This window comes from Podarcis bocagei, assembly GCF_964188305.1.
Source record: "Podarcis bocagei genome assembly, chromosome: 13".
NCBI lineage: Eukaryota > Metazoa > Chordata > Lepidosauria > Squamata > Lacertidae > Podarcis > Podarcis bocagei.
Window position 1 is genome coordinate 42,094,991 of NC_138138.1, and position 15,299 is coordinate 42,110,289.

The window sequence follows — 15,299 nt, forward strand, 5'->3', positions numbered from 1 at the left end:
CTGTTTTCAAGGCTCTAGGCCTTTTTATTCTGGAGTTAAGTCAGCAGTGTCTGTAGGGATCAGCAGTCCTATAAGGCGGCTCCGGCAGTCAGGCATTGGGGGTTGGATATTTGTGTATCAGGTACCAAAAAGTAAAAATCCTGGCTGCTGGATCCCTTGTACTATGTCTCCATGACAATGAGAGCTATGGCCCTTTTCAAGTTCTTCTATGTCAGTTTTATCAGATTCCATATAATGGTTCCTAGGCACCACACAAACTACCAGCCACAGCAACACCTGAACCTGCATGACTTCAGATGACTTTTTTTTACGGCCCTTAGATCTCATGGCAGCAAATGGTCCTCCTCTGCTTGTCTCCCTACAAATGTCCCCAAATCCCCCCGTTTGCATCAGTAAGGCATCACTCCAGACACCAGGGACTATGGACAAAGCTACTGTGTGTAAGGTCACCACCCCATAGCCAGTAACCTGGGAGCAAGTCCCGCTGATATAAGGCCTTACTGATTCTTTTTATAGTGAAACAGGGCTGTGGGTTCTCCTCATGAAAGGTCACATCAGGGTCAAATAGCACAGCCAATTTTCCAAGCCGCATAAATCGTACTTGCGCTCTCTTATTTGGCAATATTTTCTCTCTCTTTCCTCATCAATGAGCTACGCAGGGCTCTGGAGCCCTGTTCTCAGCCGCTGGAAGCCTTATTCAGCCACCTCTAGCACCCAAGAATTTACAGTCACCATCCGCACAATTTCAAGCAAAGTTTTTGCAATCGGTGAGGGACAGAAACATGCTCTTTAAAAAATAAATAAATCAGATTCTCAAGGAGCTAGCTTTGCATGTTCTTTCACTTTTCTGTGCTCTCAGGGAATTGCAGAATACACAAAAGTCCAGGGCTTGAATTTTAACATGTAATGGACTAGTACAGGAATTATTATTTTAAATAAACGTCCATCCTCCATTAGCTCTCAGCTCGCCTGTAGGACTGTGTAGAGATGGAGAATTCTGACCAAAACAGAAACATGAGCCGAAGTTTCTGATGTGCACTTATTCGGTCCCATGTCCAAAATGCAAATCAATCCAGCAGAGATGATCAGTATTCGTCGGCATCGCTGCTTCCACTCCGCAAACGATTATGCAGCTGATTCCTTCTCCACCCCGGGTTTGCAGTGTTTTTCCTTCCGATTGAAATGAACAGGGCGGAATACCGCTAAAGACAATGTAACTTGCTTAATGATATAAATCACATGCTGTGGAAATGTCTGTGATAAGAGACATACTGATGGTTGGCTACTCATCAAACATAAACCCCTCCAAAAGGAGCTGCAGAAGCTAGGCAGATCCCATCTCTGACGGCATCATTTTCACCAGCACTATCGACATTCCCTTCAGGCTCACTTAGCTAACTTTATCCTCTGGGAAACCTGGGTTGAACGCAAAAGGCATTCACATGTATGCCTTGCTTGGAGAAGTACCAGCTTTTGATGTTTTCCCTTGACACCTCTCTCTTCACAGAACTTGGGAGGTATCAAAATGCAACAAGAAGCTTCTCGCATCCACCCAAGGTATTCGCAAACACAGGGAGTGGTGCAATCCGTTTATACCAGGGGTGGCCAACATGAACCTCAATTCCCATCATCCTGGCCACTGCCCATGGTGTCTGGGGCTGCTGGGGGTTGGAGTTTAGACTCTGCAAACATGGCTTGTTTGTTTTTAAAGGTGTATAAGCCGTGCCCCGTGGGTTTTTTAACTTTAATATTATTCACCTCTGCTCACAAGCCGTGAGTCTTATCTGCCAGGCGATCTGAAAACTTCCACATGCCTACAATTCCTACCTTGTTCATAAACACACCATTTATAGCACTGTTAGTTAGAGGAAGAGATTTTAAGGGAGGGAGCACTCCTACGGACTTCAGAATTCTCATTCTACCTTTTCTACGACCAATCTCTGCATGGCCCTGCCAAGGCTCCCCACAGACACGACAGGAGGGAAAATAGGAGCCAAACTCATTGTCTGAATTCAACGTATTTATTTATAATAATTAAGACTTCGATCAAGGAATACATTCTACATTATTATTTGGTTTCACCAGCGGGAGCAGCAGGCTGGCAACCTCACCGGGCCCAGGTTAAGCACCAGCAATGCTCTTACAGGGGGAAGGCAGCTGGTCGTGCTAATGGATAGGTCCGTCTAGCCCAGAAATGATTGCTCTGAGGAGCCCATGAGGAGGGCGTCAAGGCAGGCGCAATCTCTGCCAGCCAGGGACAACCCACTTCCAACCCCTGTGACCAGCGGCCCTATCTGCCATCTATTTGCCTTGTCCCTTCTAAAAAGCCAGCTTAAGCCAGTGATTTTTAAAGCCTTCCTTGTTTACCCGGGCATTTGTTGGCTGAACGATAACCCCTGAGATAACTGGCTGAAGGAATGTGCTTGTTTTTAGCTGGTTTTAGAAAGTTTTCAATTATATTTTTATTGGTGCACTTGGCGCCCTGAGCTCCCTCGGGAGGAAAGGCGGGATATAAACTGAGTAGGCGTCACATTTACTGACAGAGCAGTGAACGCCATCAATTAATTAAGTCACTGTGTGGTAAACAGCTTCCTCTTCAGTCTCCAGCCAATTTCTGTACTGCGAAAGAGGGAGAAACACCTATTTCGATTGGCTTCCTCCATGTCACAAATCATTTTATCTGCCTCTATCAGCCCTAGGGATGGCTCAGAAACTAAGATGGTTCAGAAACTAAGAATTAAGCACTGCATGGAAGTGCAAACTGAACAGACTCACCCCTCCCCCTCACCAATTCCTATTCACCCCCAACTTTCAAATCATCTAAACTTAAACATGTCCAAAACACTTTCGCCTTCCCTGTTAAGGATTTTGCCAGTGGGCTTTCCTGCAGCTTGTCCAGCCCAGCAACAGTGTGTTGTGTGCCTTTGTCACTTTTATTCAATGCTGTCAATCCTTAGATCCTGCGAGGTTGCCAAGTTCCTGCATTTGACAGGACGTTTCAGAAAAATGAGCCTCTTTCACTGGGTCAAATCTCAAAGGGGGGGAGTAAAACCACATGGCAGAGTCAGAATCAGGGAGGCTGTTAGCTCTGTCCCTTATTAATCAGACTGTAGGCAGGGGCATCTGGGCTCCACCCACCCAGTGTAGTAGTGTGTTGTTTTTTTAAAAGAAAAATCCGCCATGATTCTCCAGTCATATTCATAGTGCACAAGCCCTGCAAAAAGTGGCAGGGAAAATAAATCATGGCATCATATGTCATGCTAAGTGAAGTCCTACACTGAGAGGACAGGCTAGATAAAAATCAAAACATGGATCTGGATCCCGATTGCACGGGCGGTGTAGTGGCAATTGAGGTAGGAAGAAAAAAATGGAATGGGATCGCAGCGATGCGGAATGGATTGAGGATCCTTCAGAGGGATTCACATTGCTACAGGAAAGGAATGATGCAGCATGAAATTGCACACAGCCCTCCCTGACCCACTGTGCTGTTCATTTGTAGCACACTGAAAATAAAGACTGCCAAGGGAATGCAATAAGAACGAAGGAAAGTGGTTCTGGAAGAGGAGGACTCTCATCAGAGAGGGAGTCTGCAAGATCTGGATCGTAGAAGTCATTCTAAGACTTAGATTGGAGGCTCTGTTGCAAAGGCACACCAGGGGAGGCAGGTTCATTAGGGCAAAAGCCCTGCCCCACCAACTTGCCTTCTTTTAACCAGCCCAGAAGGTGGCACTGAGCTGGCAGCATCCTCTTTCTCCTTAGTCTCAGGGCTGCCCTTGTAAAATTCACCAGGTAGGAAGATAAGGACCAATCTAGCATTCCTTAGCTCTGCCTGCCATTGCCTCTGGCGCCCTCTAATGTTAGCCTCCTGCTTAACCCCCTACAAGCCTTGACGGATGACAGCCACCAATGGAGCACACAGCTCTTACAGGAGACCCCGAAGTAAAACTATATGCTTAACCAACATTCAAAACAGATTTCGGTAGAACTGGCACACTCTCACTGAAAGTGGTTGCTGCCAAATCCTGGAGTAGGTTCCCCGCAGATCAGTTCCTCTTTCCACCCTCTCCCGGTCATCCTTTTAAGTGCTTTGCGAGTGACAAATAAATAATAGTAATTACAAGGATTAAACCAATAGTGTAATCCAGAGTCTACCAAGATGAAATTACTCTTGACGGCACTGGGTATCATAAACACAGCTTCGGCAAGAGTGTGGGAAAATGTACTCGGATGCTCCAGTGGAAGCAAAACCCAGGGCTAGGCTGCTTTTGGGGAGCGAGGGGGGAGTCCCTCTCTATCCTGGCTCCCCTGTCCCTCTCCCCCGCACACACGGCCCGTGTCTCATTTCCCAGCATCCCTCTGGGCATCGATCTCCTGGAGCCATTTCACAGTGCGGGCCCGGCTCTCCTCCCAGCTGTAGAGGGGCTGGTAGCCAAAGTGCTCCTTGGCCTTGCTGGTCTGCACTGTGAAGGTGGTGCTTACGACAGTCAGAGTGTAGGGGTTGAGGATGGGCGCGTAGTTGCACAGGGGCTTCAGCAGCCACTGCAGGAAGGCGTTGAACAGCGCCATGAACCGCAGGAGGAAGGAAGGCAGCAGCGGCCGGGAGCCCAGCATGCGGAAGCCGCAGGAGCCCAGAAACTCCATGTTGAAGTCCTCGTAGCTCTTGTAAGGCGAGTCGTCATAGCAGAAATAAACCTGGCCTGAAACGGTCGAGGGAGACTCCTGGATCTTGCGGGCCACCAGCAGATGCATCCAAGACACGTTGCCTGCAAAAGGGTTGGCAGGGGGAGGAAGAGAGGAGAAACACTTGGGAAAGAGAAATAGGATCGCTAAAGCAGCCTATGCAATGGGCGAGAGAGAGAGATCCTACAGATAGGAATATAAACAATAAGAGAGGCGAATGTCATCAGGTCACTGACTCAGAGTGCTTTGGTTTGACTGAGCCTCCAGTCCGTAAGCACGCAAGACTTTGCTTGTGCATTTGCCAAGGGCTTAGCTCAGCCTTCCTTGTAAGGAGGAAATAAAAATAAATTCATAATTTAAGTTACAGGAGATCAAAGGGATCTTCTTTCAAGAAAACCACTTTTTTAAACACATTTTCTCCTTGTGAGCCAATCGCCCTCTAGCAGAGGTTAGCAAACTAATAAAAAGCAGGCCCACGAATGGCCACGTTGCCCTCCAAATGCTTACACAAATTAATTTACAAATCCCCATTGTAGTTTATCTGTTGCTCTTGGAAAAAGAATCCAAGAGGTCCGACTGCTGAACATTAATACACAGGCTCTGGTGTTCTTGATTTGCTTTAGTCATGGGTAAAGAAGCAAAGCATTCCAGGAGGGAAAGATTATTTGTTTTGATAAAAAGCAGCAACACCATCTTGCTTCTCTGGGGCTTTGGCTATAAAGGACCCGAGGGAGTGCGTGCAAAGGCATCTAAAGTTCATGGTGACATCGGAGTTCAAGAATGGCGCACAGCGTGCATGCGAGACTTACCAACATAGACCCTGCCGTGCTCAGTGGAGGTTGGGACAGCTCGGATAAGACACTTTTTGGTGCTCAGCCCTTTCTCGTAAAACTGTTTCATCAGTGGGTGGTGCTCCCCATAGATGCCAGTCGGCCGGAGAGCGCAAGTGACCAGCTGCTTCCCTCCTTCCACCTGGTGGCACAGAAGAGGAGGTGGAGAAAACCCGTTAGCTTCCCCTGCCACCAAGGACCTGGCTCCCTTCCCACACCCCACACCCCACTGTGACGCATGTGGGGTAGAGGAGCCTCCAGGTGGTCAAGCATTTTGCTGGAGGGATTCAAGTTGAGGTATGGGGATCAAAGGGCTCTGTCTCCCCTAGCTGCAACAAACCCACTCTGGAAAAAAGAAACTTGACTTTTTAAGCAGTTTGGAAGGTGCAGAGTGAGCGAATGACTAGGTAAAAGGTAAAGGGACCCTGGACCATTAGGTCCAGTCGTGACCGACTCTGGGGTTGCGGCGCTCATCTCGCTTTATTGGCCAGCATGACTAAGCCGCTTCTGGCGAACCAGAGCAGCGCACAGAAACGCCGTTTGCCTTCCTGACGGAGCAGTGCATATTTATCTACTTGCACTTTGACGTGCTTTCGAACTGCTAGGTTGGCAGGAGCAGGGACCGAGCAACAGGAGCTCACCCCGTCGCGGGGATTCGAACCGCCGACCTTCTGATCGGCAAGCCCTAGGCTCAGTGGTTTAACCCACAGCGCCACCCACGTCCCAAGCAAATGACTAACAAGAAGTAAACACCCTGCAAGTGAACCAGGGAGAATGCAGCAGGAATGGTGACAGTCGTATACAAATCAAAACGAGAATGACTAAATAACGCTACCACACAGGATTATCAGAAAGATAAGGAAATGCTATGTGCACTCAAGCTCATTAGAGGGTAGAGAGAAAGGGTGGGTTTTAAGAGTGTCATAAATACCCTGCAGAGGGGACATCTTGCTGCACTTTTAAGAGGCCACAAAACTCTTGTAAGAGACTAATTGAGTTATTGGGGCACATAAACTTCCATTGACAGCAGCCTACATCATTACAGTGGTACCTCGGTTTACGAACAGTCCTGTTTATGAACTCCACAAAACCGGAAGTCGTGTTCCAGTTTGTGAACTTTACCTCGATCTACGAACGGAAGCCAAACAGTGGAAGGGCACCGGCAGTGGGAGGCCTCATTAGGGAAAGCACACCTCGATTTAAGTATGGATTTGGTTTAAGAACGGACTTCAGGAACGGATTAAGTACATAAACCGAGGTACCACTGTATATGCATAAATTGTTCTTAGTTGGCCGACAGAGGCGAAGGGTTCATGCCACGGATCTGGGGAAGTGGGTTTTGGCTCTTGAACATTTATGTCCTAATAAATCTTTTAGTCCTTTTAAGGTTCTTTGTTCCATTCGAAACCTGGGCTGAAGGGGAGCCTGACTCACCGCTCGTCCATTGGCTTCGATGACCAACCGCTCAGCCTTGGCTTTGCTAACCGGGTAAGGCTCGGTGTGAACAACCTCATATTTGGTGTCTTCGTTTCCCCTGCAAAGAAGAGGAACATGCCACAGGGAATCAGAACCCAATACTTCAACATAGAGAAAGAGAGCCCAGAAGCCCCACCTGCCAGACCCATCCTTTTCCGTCTCTGCTACAAAATAATGTACCTCAATATACTTCAGTTTTGTTCAATTAACTCCAATGCACTGTGCTATGATGGTACAGAGGCCACTGTCAAGTGCAGGGCAAGGTGCCTGCATCTTAAAAGAGACAGGTAGAAGCAAGAGTTGTTTCTCCCAGCACTGCAAAAGTACAGTGGGAAACGCTGCAACTTTAATGTGCATTTATTTATACCTTTTAATAAATGTGCATTAAAGCTGCATTTCCCAGTTCCTATTGCAAGCTGAAACTTCTTACTTGATTATTCCCTCACTTCCTCAACAACAGCAAAATCCCACCCCCTACAAAGACCACCCACCCCAGAATTCCATCATCTCATTCCAGGGAGGCATCTTTTTATTGCAGCGCATGGACATCACAAGCTTCCTTTTGACTGGTAGGGGTGGGAGAATCCAAGGGAGGTGCTATTGTGTAACCTGGGGGTCCCCCAAATTGGTGCCCTTTGCTCTGCAGGGGGTTGGACTAGATGACCCTCTAGGTCCCTTCCAACTCTACAATTCTATGATTCCTCCCTAGTTAATGTTGTTTTTTAAAATGAGTTTGGCTTTTAGGAATTGCTCAGTTGCAGGCATTTCCTGCTTTTCTGTCTGTGTGTGTTGTTGTTTTGGTGGGTGGGTGTGTTTCATCTGTTTGTTTTGTAGGGGCAGGGGCAGTTTCAGGCACTGCCAGTTTTTCCTCTGTAAAGCCAGCATTCTCTGGTGCCTATGATACATTTTAAGATTTGCAAATGGGCCTCTAAAGGTTGGGAGCTTGGAATCCATGCATGTTTTCAGCACTCTTCGAGAAGGATGGATTATGGGTGCTTAATGTCCCATTCCTTACACACACACATACCAGACAGCTGTCTGAGTTTCTCCATTTTCTTTCCTTGCCCCGGGCCAAAATATTCAGCACCGAGACGTTTTGTGTTTACAGACAAAGGAGGCGATTTAATGTTTGCAGGCAAGAAACTGCCAATCTCCTGCTTTAGTGGAAGTGGCAATTTAGGCTGCATCCACACACCATACGTTTAAAGCACATTCAGGGAACTGTGCAAGGCTTAAGAATGGAAGGACAGCCCTGCTGGGTCACTCCAGCATCCTCTTCCCACCATGGCCAGCCTATGGAAAGCCTGAAAACAGCACCCAAACACAACACCGTGCTCTCCCCTCTTGCGATTCCCAGAAACTAGCATTCGGAGGTGAACTTCCTCCAGCTGTGGAGGCAGGACATAGCCATTGAGAGCCTCTGAGTCTGATCCTCTCTTAAAGCCATCCAAGCTTCTTTCAAAGAATCCTGGGAACTGTGGTTTTCCCTTCACAGAGCTACAATCCCCTGCACCATTAACAGACTACAGTTCCCAGGATCCTTCGGCAGGGGAGGTTTCTTTAAATGCATGGTGCATGCACAGTGTTAGAAACAGGAACAAAATATTGCCATGGAGGGAGCCGCTGTTATATATGATATATCTCCATTGCCCATCTCCAGGGTTACCCTTGCTGTGTACATGTCTTGTTGTGATGTTGCTAGGGAGGGCACGGGGGAAGCCCTTGCACAGGGGAGGAACCACTGCTGGCCCGGACCAAAGCCAGAGGGAACTCTCTGCTGTGGATATCAGGGCTCTGGGTGTGTATGTGTGCGAGAGAGAACACAAGCGCTTTAGGCACATCGCTTTTTCGAAAGTGCCTCCTAGTGATAGGATGGCTGCAGTTCCCACTGGCTCAGCCTAGCCTACCTCACAGGGGTGTTGCAAGGTTAGAAAGGGGCAGGGGGAGAGAACCACCTATAGTTCTGAAAGATGGGTGGGCTTTCTAAAGGCAAAATGAAGTTAGAGGAAGAACTCGCCTGCCCTTAATCACAGACTGAGAAGGAGACACCTCTGTGCTGTGGAAGGGGAAGGAAGCCCAGCGTACAGGCAGCCGGGGCAGAGATGCCAGAAGCCCCAGTTGAGGCACGTACCTGAAGAAGGGATCGCCCCTCGCGTTGGGCCCCACCACTTCCATGCTGCTGGTGTAAATCAGGTACTGAGTTCCTTGTGTCACACATGCTTCAATGACGTTCTGAGTTCCTGTGCCAAAATGATAGAAAACAGAAGGGGAGAAAGGAGAGAGAGAGAGAGAGAGAGAGAGAGAGAGAGAGAGAGAGAGTAGACACATAAGCCACACCTCTCGGCCAGCCCAAGAACCCCATGGTGCCCACATAACCGAGGGGCAGAGATCATGGTCCCTTCCAGTTCCCATCATCCCTGACCACTAGAACATGGGTAGGCAAACTAAGGCCTGGGGGCTGGATCCAGCCCAATCACCTTCTCAATCTGGCCCGCGGACGGTCCGGGAATCTACGTGTTTTTACATGAGTAGAATGTGTCCTTTTATTTAAAATGCATCTCTGGGTTATTTGTGGGGCATAGGAATTCGTTCATTTTTTATTTTATTTTTCAAAATATAGTCCGGCCCCCCACAAGGTCTGAGGGACAGTGGACCAGCCCCTTGCAGAAAAGGTTTGCTGATCCCTGCTCTAGACCATGCTGGAAACCCTGACAACCGAAAGCATGCCTTGGTTTAAGAACGGACTTCCGAAGCGGATTAAGTTCGTAAACCAAGGTACCACTGTACTAGAAACTTGTTTTTAAAAATAAAAAAGCAAGCTAAGGTTTTCAGCTTTTATCGATTCCATGCCTGTACGATGTCAACTACAGATGTACAGAGTGGGTTTATCAGTGGCAGCAGTATACTTCTGAGTACAAAATGCTGGGCAACGGCAAGGGGAGCGGACCCTTGCCTTCCTGTCCTGGGGTGGGGGGTGGGGGCTTCCTGGAAGCATCCGACTGGCCACTGTGGGAGATGGTACTCTGCAGCTCTTTAGAGAGATCTGGCAAGGCTCTTCCAATGTCCTAACTGCATCCCCTGAGACAGCGACTGACTGCAGACAGCAAGGGAAGGGCATTTTGGTCGCCCCTGCTGGAAGGCAATCAGAGTAGTGGGACTGTGGGTGGAAATATCAGAGGGCTTTTGGAACCAGGATTCAGTGGCTTGGGGCAGGTTGGGAGTTGGGGGTCCTGGGGGAAGAGAGAGACACAATGGTGTGTCCCGGGTCCCTATAACCCAACCACTGTCCTAGGAAGCGTACCAAATCAGACGGTTGGTGCATCTAGTTCAGGACTGCCCGCAATGACTGCCCGTAGTGACTTCCCAGGGTTTTCAGAGACCTGCCGCCGCCACAGAGCGGTTCTCAATGAGGTCCCTTGAGAGCTGGTGTTGGGAAGGGAAGGGATGTGGAACTCTGGGCCCTCTTCTGTTAAGAGCCAACATGGTGTCACGGTGAGAAGGTCAGGCTAGAACAATGTCAGGCTAGAACACCCAGCCGTGAAACCCCATTAGCCGGCCTCGAGCCAGTCAGCGACTTGGTAAACCAGGAACACACCTTGGTGACAAGCTTGTGGTTTGTTGGTAGCGAGACAAACCACAACCCTGTGTTTCCACACAACATGGTGCCAAACCATGGCTCGGCTCCAGGTAGCACACAGGACACAGAACCAGAGAAGGAGCAAAGCAGCTGCGGCTTTCTTTCCAAGCACAGCGGTACCTCAGTTTACGAACTTAATCCGTTCCGGAAGTCCATTCTTAAACCCAGGCACGCTTTCCCTAATGAGGCCTCCCGCCGGCAGTGCCCTCCCACCGTTCAGCTTCCGTTTGTAGACTGAGGTAAAGTTTGCAAACCAGAACACTACTTCCGGTTTTGCGGAGTTCGTAAACCGAATACAGTGGTACCTCTGGTTAAATACTTAATTCGTTCCGGAGGTCCGTTCTTAACCTGAAACTGTTCTTAACCTGAAGCACCACTTTAGCTAATGGGGCCTCCCACGGCTGCCACGCCACCGCCACACGATTTCTGTTCTCATCCTGAAGCAAAGTTCTTAACCCCAGGTACTATTTCTGGGTTAGCGGAGTCTGTAACCTGAAGCGTATGTAACCCGAGGTACCACTGTAGTTCGTAAACAGGACTGTTCGTAAACTGAGGTAGCACTGTACCTTAACACTAGCTCATTCTCGCTAAGCCACAGTGTGGCTTGGCCTTATGTGTGGCATGAAGCTAGCCTGTCTCAGTCCAACCCACCTCAGAGGGTTGTTGTACAGATAAAAGAAGAAGGCGGGGGAGAGAAATACAACAAATCATCTGGAAAACAAGACCAACCTAGCCCCAACCCTGGTTCTCAACCCATCCTCTTCCAGAATACCTGACAGTTGTGTAAGGGGATCAACCCACTTTCTGTTGTGCAATAACAAGCACCTGTTTCAGCCTGTGAGAGAAAATGTTGAAATATATAGAGACTTGGCCTTTGCATCTCATGTAGTGGCAGGAATTTCATCCCAAACTTCACAGGCCCCCCCTGCCGGCCTCTTTACTCCCTGGCAAATGCGGCGGACGTTCATAAATTAAAAGGAATGCCCACACATGGACGTTATTATCCTTGTTCCTGACTCATCTCTGCCTTGGTCGGTTTTACATCAGTAACTGACAGAGGGTTTTTCCCAAAAACCTCAAAACCCTTTCCCAAACAAACAAACAAACAAACACTCCACCCCAAATGGAGCCACTTTCGGGCCATGGAGTCAGAACCAGTTATTAAAGTTTGGTGGAATAGGAAGGTCTGACAGGACAGGACAAAGCTTTTCCTCTTAGGCTGCCAGAAGGAAAGGATGAGTGATGGTGCTTTAAAAACGTGGCAATCCATTCCTGTTGTTTCCTTTCCAGACCCCCTCAGCCAGGAGCATCTGATGTAAAGCCAAAGGGGGGGAAATGGAAGGAGCATCTCAGCTCATGTACCACCCAATTGCCGCAGAGATGAGAGGGAAGGACATGGGATTCTGCCTTCTATCAAGTCAGACCAAGGTGGGGGTGTGTGAAGGGGAACCTTGGTTTTAGCAGGGATTCCCATGTGAACCCCTTCCTCAATCCAGGATTTAACGCCTGATGAGTAGCTGATGGGTGAGGATTAAATCTTGCTCCCAGAAGGATTTAACCCCCCTGACAAGCGGGGAGTATAATCCTGCTGCCTTGGCTACATGCCCATGTTCCCTGTTGGGAATGGGTGTGCATAGCCAACACAGGATTTAACCTCACAGGCCGTGCTTCCCAGCTAGGCTTGATCCCCTGCCTGTGGCGCCAGGGCTCAGCCTCTGAAAAAAGATGAAGCTGCAATAATGGTAAGAGGGTATCTGAGCATACACAGAGGGAAACTGCCTCTCCCCTTAAGTAACCAGAGTCTGTTCTTCAGCCTCCGGGATGTGGGGCAGGAGACCCACATGAGATAGTGGCTTCCTGAACCTGGAAACACTCATCCTTGACCACTGGTCCTGCTAGCTAGGGATGATGGGAGTTGTAGTCCAAAAACAGCTGAAGACCCACATTTGGGAAACCCTGCTTTAGGGCAAGGCTGGGGAACCTGCAAGCCTGGCATGTATTGCTGGACTCCAGCTACCAGCATTCCTGTCCATTGGCCAGGCTAGCTGAGGCTGGTGGGAGTTGGAGTCCAGCAACTGCTGGAGAGTCACAGGGTCTCCCAAGCCTACTTTAGAGGAATTAGCCAGCTAGTTCTTGGAAAGGCTTAACAGCACTGTTTCAGAGAAATCTTTCTGTTTTCCTTCTGTATACAGCAAGGCTAATTTCCCAGTTGTAATATTTTCCTTTCCATTGCAATTTTATTTAGCAATTCTTATTACGTTTTTCACAGAACAGTCTTCAACCACCCCCGCCAGCCTCCTGAAAAACAGATTTATTAACTTGGCAAAAGCTGGCGTTGCTCCCTTCAAAATATTTGGCTTTTATCTTCTAGAAAGACAGGCTGAAATATTAGCACTTCCCATCAAGCGATTCTTAAAAATCCAGACCTTTCCTTGGTAACGTGGGAGCGTAAGAAGAGCCCTGCCGTGTCAGGTCAAGGCTGGATGACAATACATTGTGGTATGCTTGGCCCCAGCACCTCTTGGTTTGGAAATGAAGGCCTTCCTCTGTAACGTGGCCTGGTTCACTGGCTTGAGCAACCTCCCCAGCCACCTTTCTGACAAGTAGCTTTGCCCATCTTGCTTTCCTCATAACACTAAACCGTGGTTTATGAGACTGTTTATTATAGCATGGCTTATTATTATGTGGAAACCCTGCCAGAAGCTTACCTATGCTTTCCTTGTTGCCAACAAACGACAATCTGAAACCATAGCTTGTTTTGCTATAACTACAGCCTGGCGTTATATTGAGACCCAGCACCATTCCCTTAGCCATGGTTTGTTGAAGTCACCCTGGACACTCACTAAACTCCACAAGACAAGAACAAAACAAATGTTGGAGAAAAAAGCCATGGTTTGTTTGACAAACTCACGGTTAACTCATGATTTGTGAAACAAACCATGGCTTAGCATTATGTGTGAACCAGGCCGTTATGGTGCTCTCCTTGGCCCTGTAATGGGCAGGGTGACTTCCTCTGGACCATGGAGGAAAGAGGCTGAATGGGTAGTCTTTCACTTCCTACCTTGAACGTTGACCGCAGTGATCTTTTCAGGTGAGACTCTGCCCCAAACATCCACCAGGCTGGCAGTGTGGATGACCAGGTGGACGCCTTTCATGGCTGCCTTCACATCCTCCAGGTTGCTGATGTCGCCCTGGATCAGAGTCACTTCATTTTTGAGAACGAGGAGAGAGAGAGAGAGAGAGAGAGAGAGAGAGAGAGAGAGAGAGAGAGAGTGGTGAGTTGGGACTTTCGGTTGCTACCTGGGTCAGAGAGAAAAGGCGGTAGCAGGGAACCGGGGACAAATCCATCAACCCAAAAAACCCATGTAATCAAGTTTTCCTTGGTTTCTTAATTAGGAAAGAACATACTAAACACAAACAGGTCCACGTCTCTCCCCTTCTCATCTTCCTCCCTGCCCCCAACAGAGGGAGGAGAAGCAAGGTGGCATCAGGGACCCTACAGGACTTTGTGCTTCTAGCCCTGCCCATATGAACGATTGGAAAATCATTGAGAGCCACAGCTGTCCTTATGCACGCCCCAAATAGAAACATCGGGGGCTGCCTGGAGGCTACAGGGATCTTCTACACATGCAAAGCATATCGTTGGATACAAAACCGGAGCTTGGGAACAGCGACGTGTTTCAGCAATTTGCCTCTGGGCAAATTTCTATTTTGATTTGCATCACTGAATTCAGGAGGGGATTCAGTTGTGTGCTGAAGGCAAACCTTCCCACTTCTGCCCTGTGGCAATACCGAGGCATTCCTGCACACTGAATGAGTTGAGACAGCTTAGGAGAATCTTCCTTATGAGTGATAAGCACCGCAAGTGGCAGGCTGTTGAGAAAGAACAAAGCCAAATACCTGGTTATGTAATTAAATGCCTCATCCCAGAAAGAGGGTTGGGCGGATGAGTTAATTTCTGTTTCTCTTTCTCATTTTCCACATCTTGGTGCTTAGCTCTCATCATTCCCACATTGGTTTGTGGACATATTTATTATTTAAGTCCTCATGAAAACTAAACAGTGTTTTTATTGCTATCTTCTCAGTTCCCAAGACGCACTCCTCCACTGTCTCCCGAGACAGACAACTAAAGCCTCCTAATATACCCCTTTGATATGGAATAATATACACATCTTTATAAAGCAACTTCCCCTAACATAATGCATTTTGCATGTCATTCTGATTAATATATGTGTACCTTAACATCCACATATTTGTACACATTACTTGGCTGGAAAACTGCACTGCAAAATTTGGAGAGGTGTGAATTTCAAGCGGTGGCTGGGCTTCGGTTTGCACATTGTTTTAGAAAGTGTGAATTAAGCAGTTTTGCCTTTAAATGTAAACTGAATCTAATTCCTCCCCACCCCTTCCTAGAAATAGCACTGTCTTTTGTCCAGGCAAAGCTGGGGGGGGGGGGCGGGTAGAAACCACACCGTCACCACTGTCACCACTTGGCACCATTCTCTGCTGCCCCACGTTTCCTAGAGAGAATAACACGGAGAAGAGAAAATGCAAGAAATTGCAGACCCACTCTCAGCTCAAAAGGTCTCCTCTGCACTTGGACACCCAGAAGGGCAAACTTTCTAGAAACAACACCCCCCACAAGGCCCATATTTAGCTGCCCCATAACATGG

The 15,299-nt window shown here is 48.3% G+C and overlaps 1 protein-coding gene across 3 annotated transcripts in view; it reads right to left on the minus strand.

Moving 5' to 3' along the window:
* Positions 1 to 2,946: 2,946 nt before the first annotated feature.
* HSD3B7 (hydroxy-delta-5-steroid dehydrogenase, 3 beta- and steroid delta-isomerase 7) overlaps positions 2,947 to 15,299 on the minus strand; it is a 51,550-nt gene continuing 39,197 nt past the window's right edge. For all 3 annotated transcript variants that reach the window (XM_081165923.1, XM_081165921.1, XM_081165922.1), the window contains 5 exons: positions 13,685 to 13,828; positions 9,118 to 9,226; positions 6,945 to 7,044; positions 5,490 to 5,652; positions 2,947 to 4,763 (listed from right to left, as the gene is read on the minus strand). In XM_081165923.1, the coding sequence (XP_081022049.1) occupies positions 4,339 to 4,763; positions 5,490 to 5,652; positions 6,945 to 7,044; positions 9,118 to 9,226; positions 13,685 to 13,828 (941 nt within the window). In that variant the 3' untranslated portion in view covers positions 2,947 to 4,338. The remainder of the gene's footprint in view (positions 4,764 to 5,489; positions 5,653 to 6,944; positions 7,045 to 9,117; positions 9,227 to 13,684; positions 13,829 to 15,299) is intronic.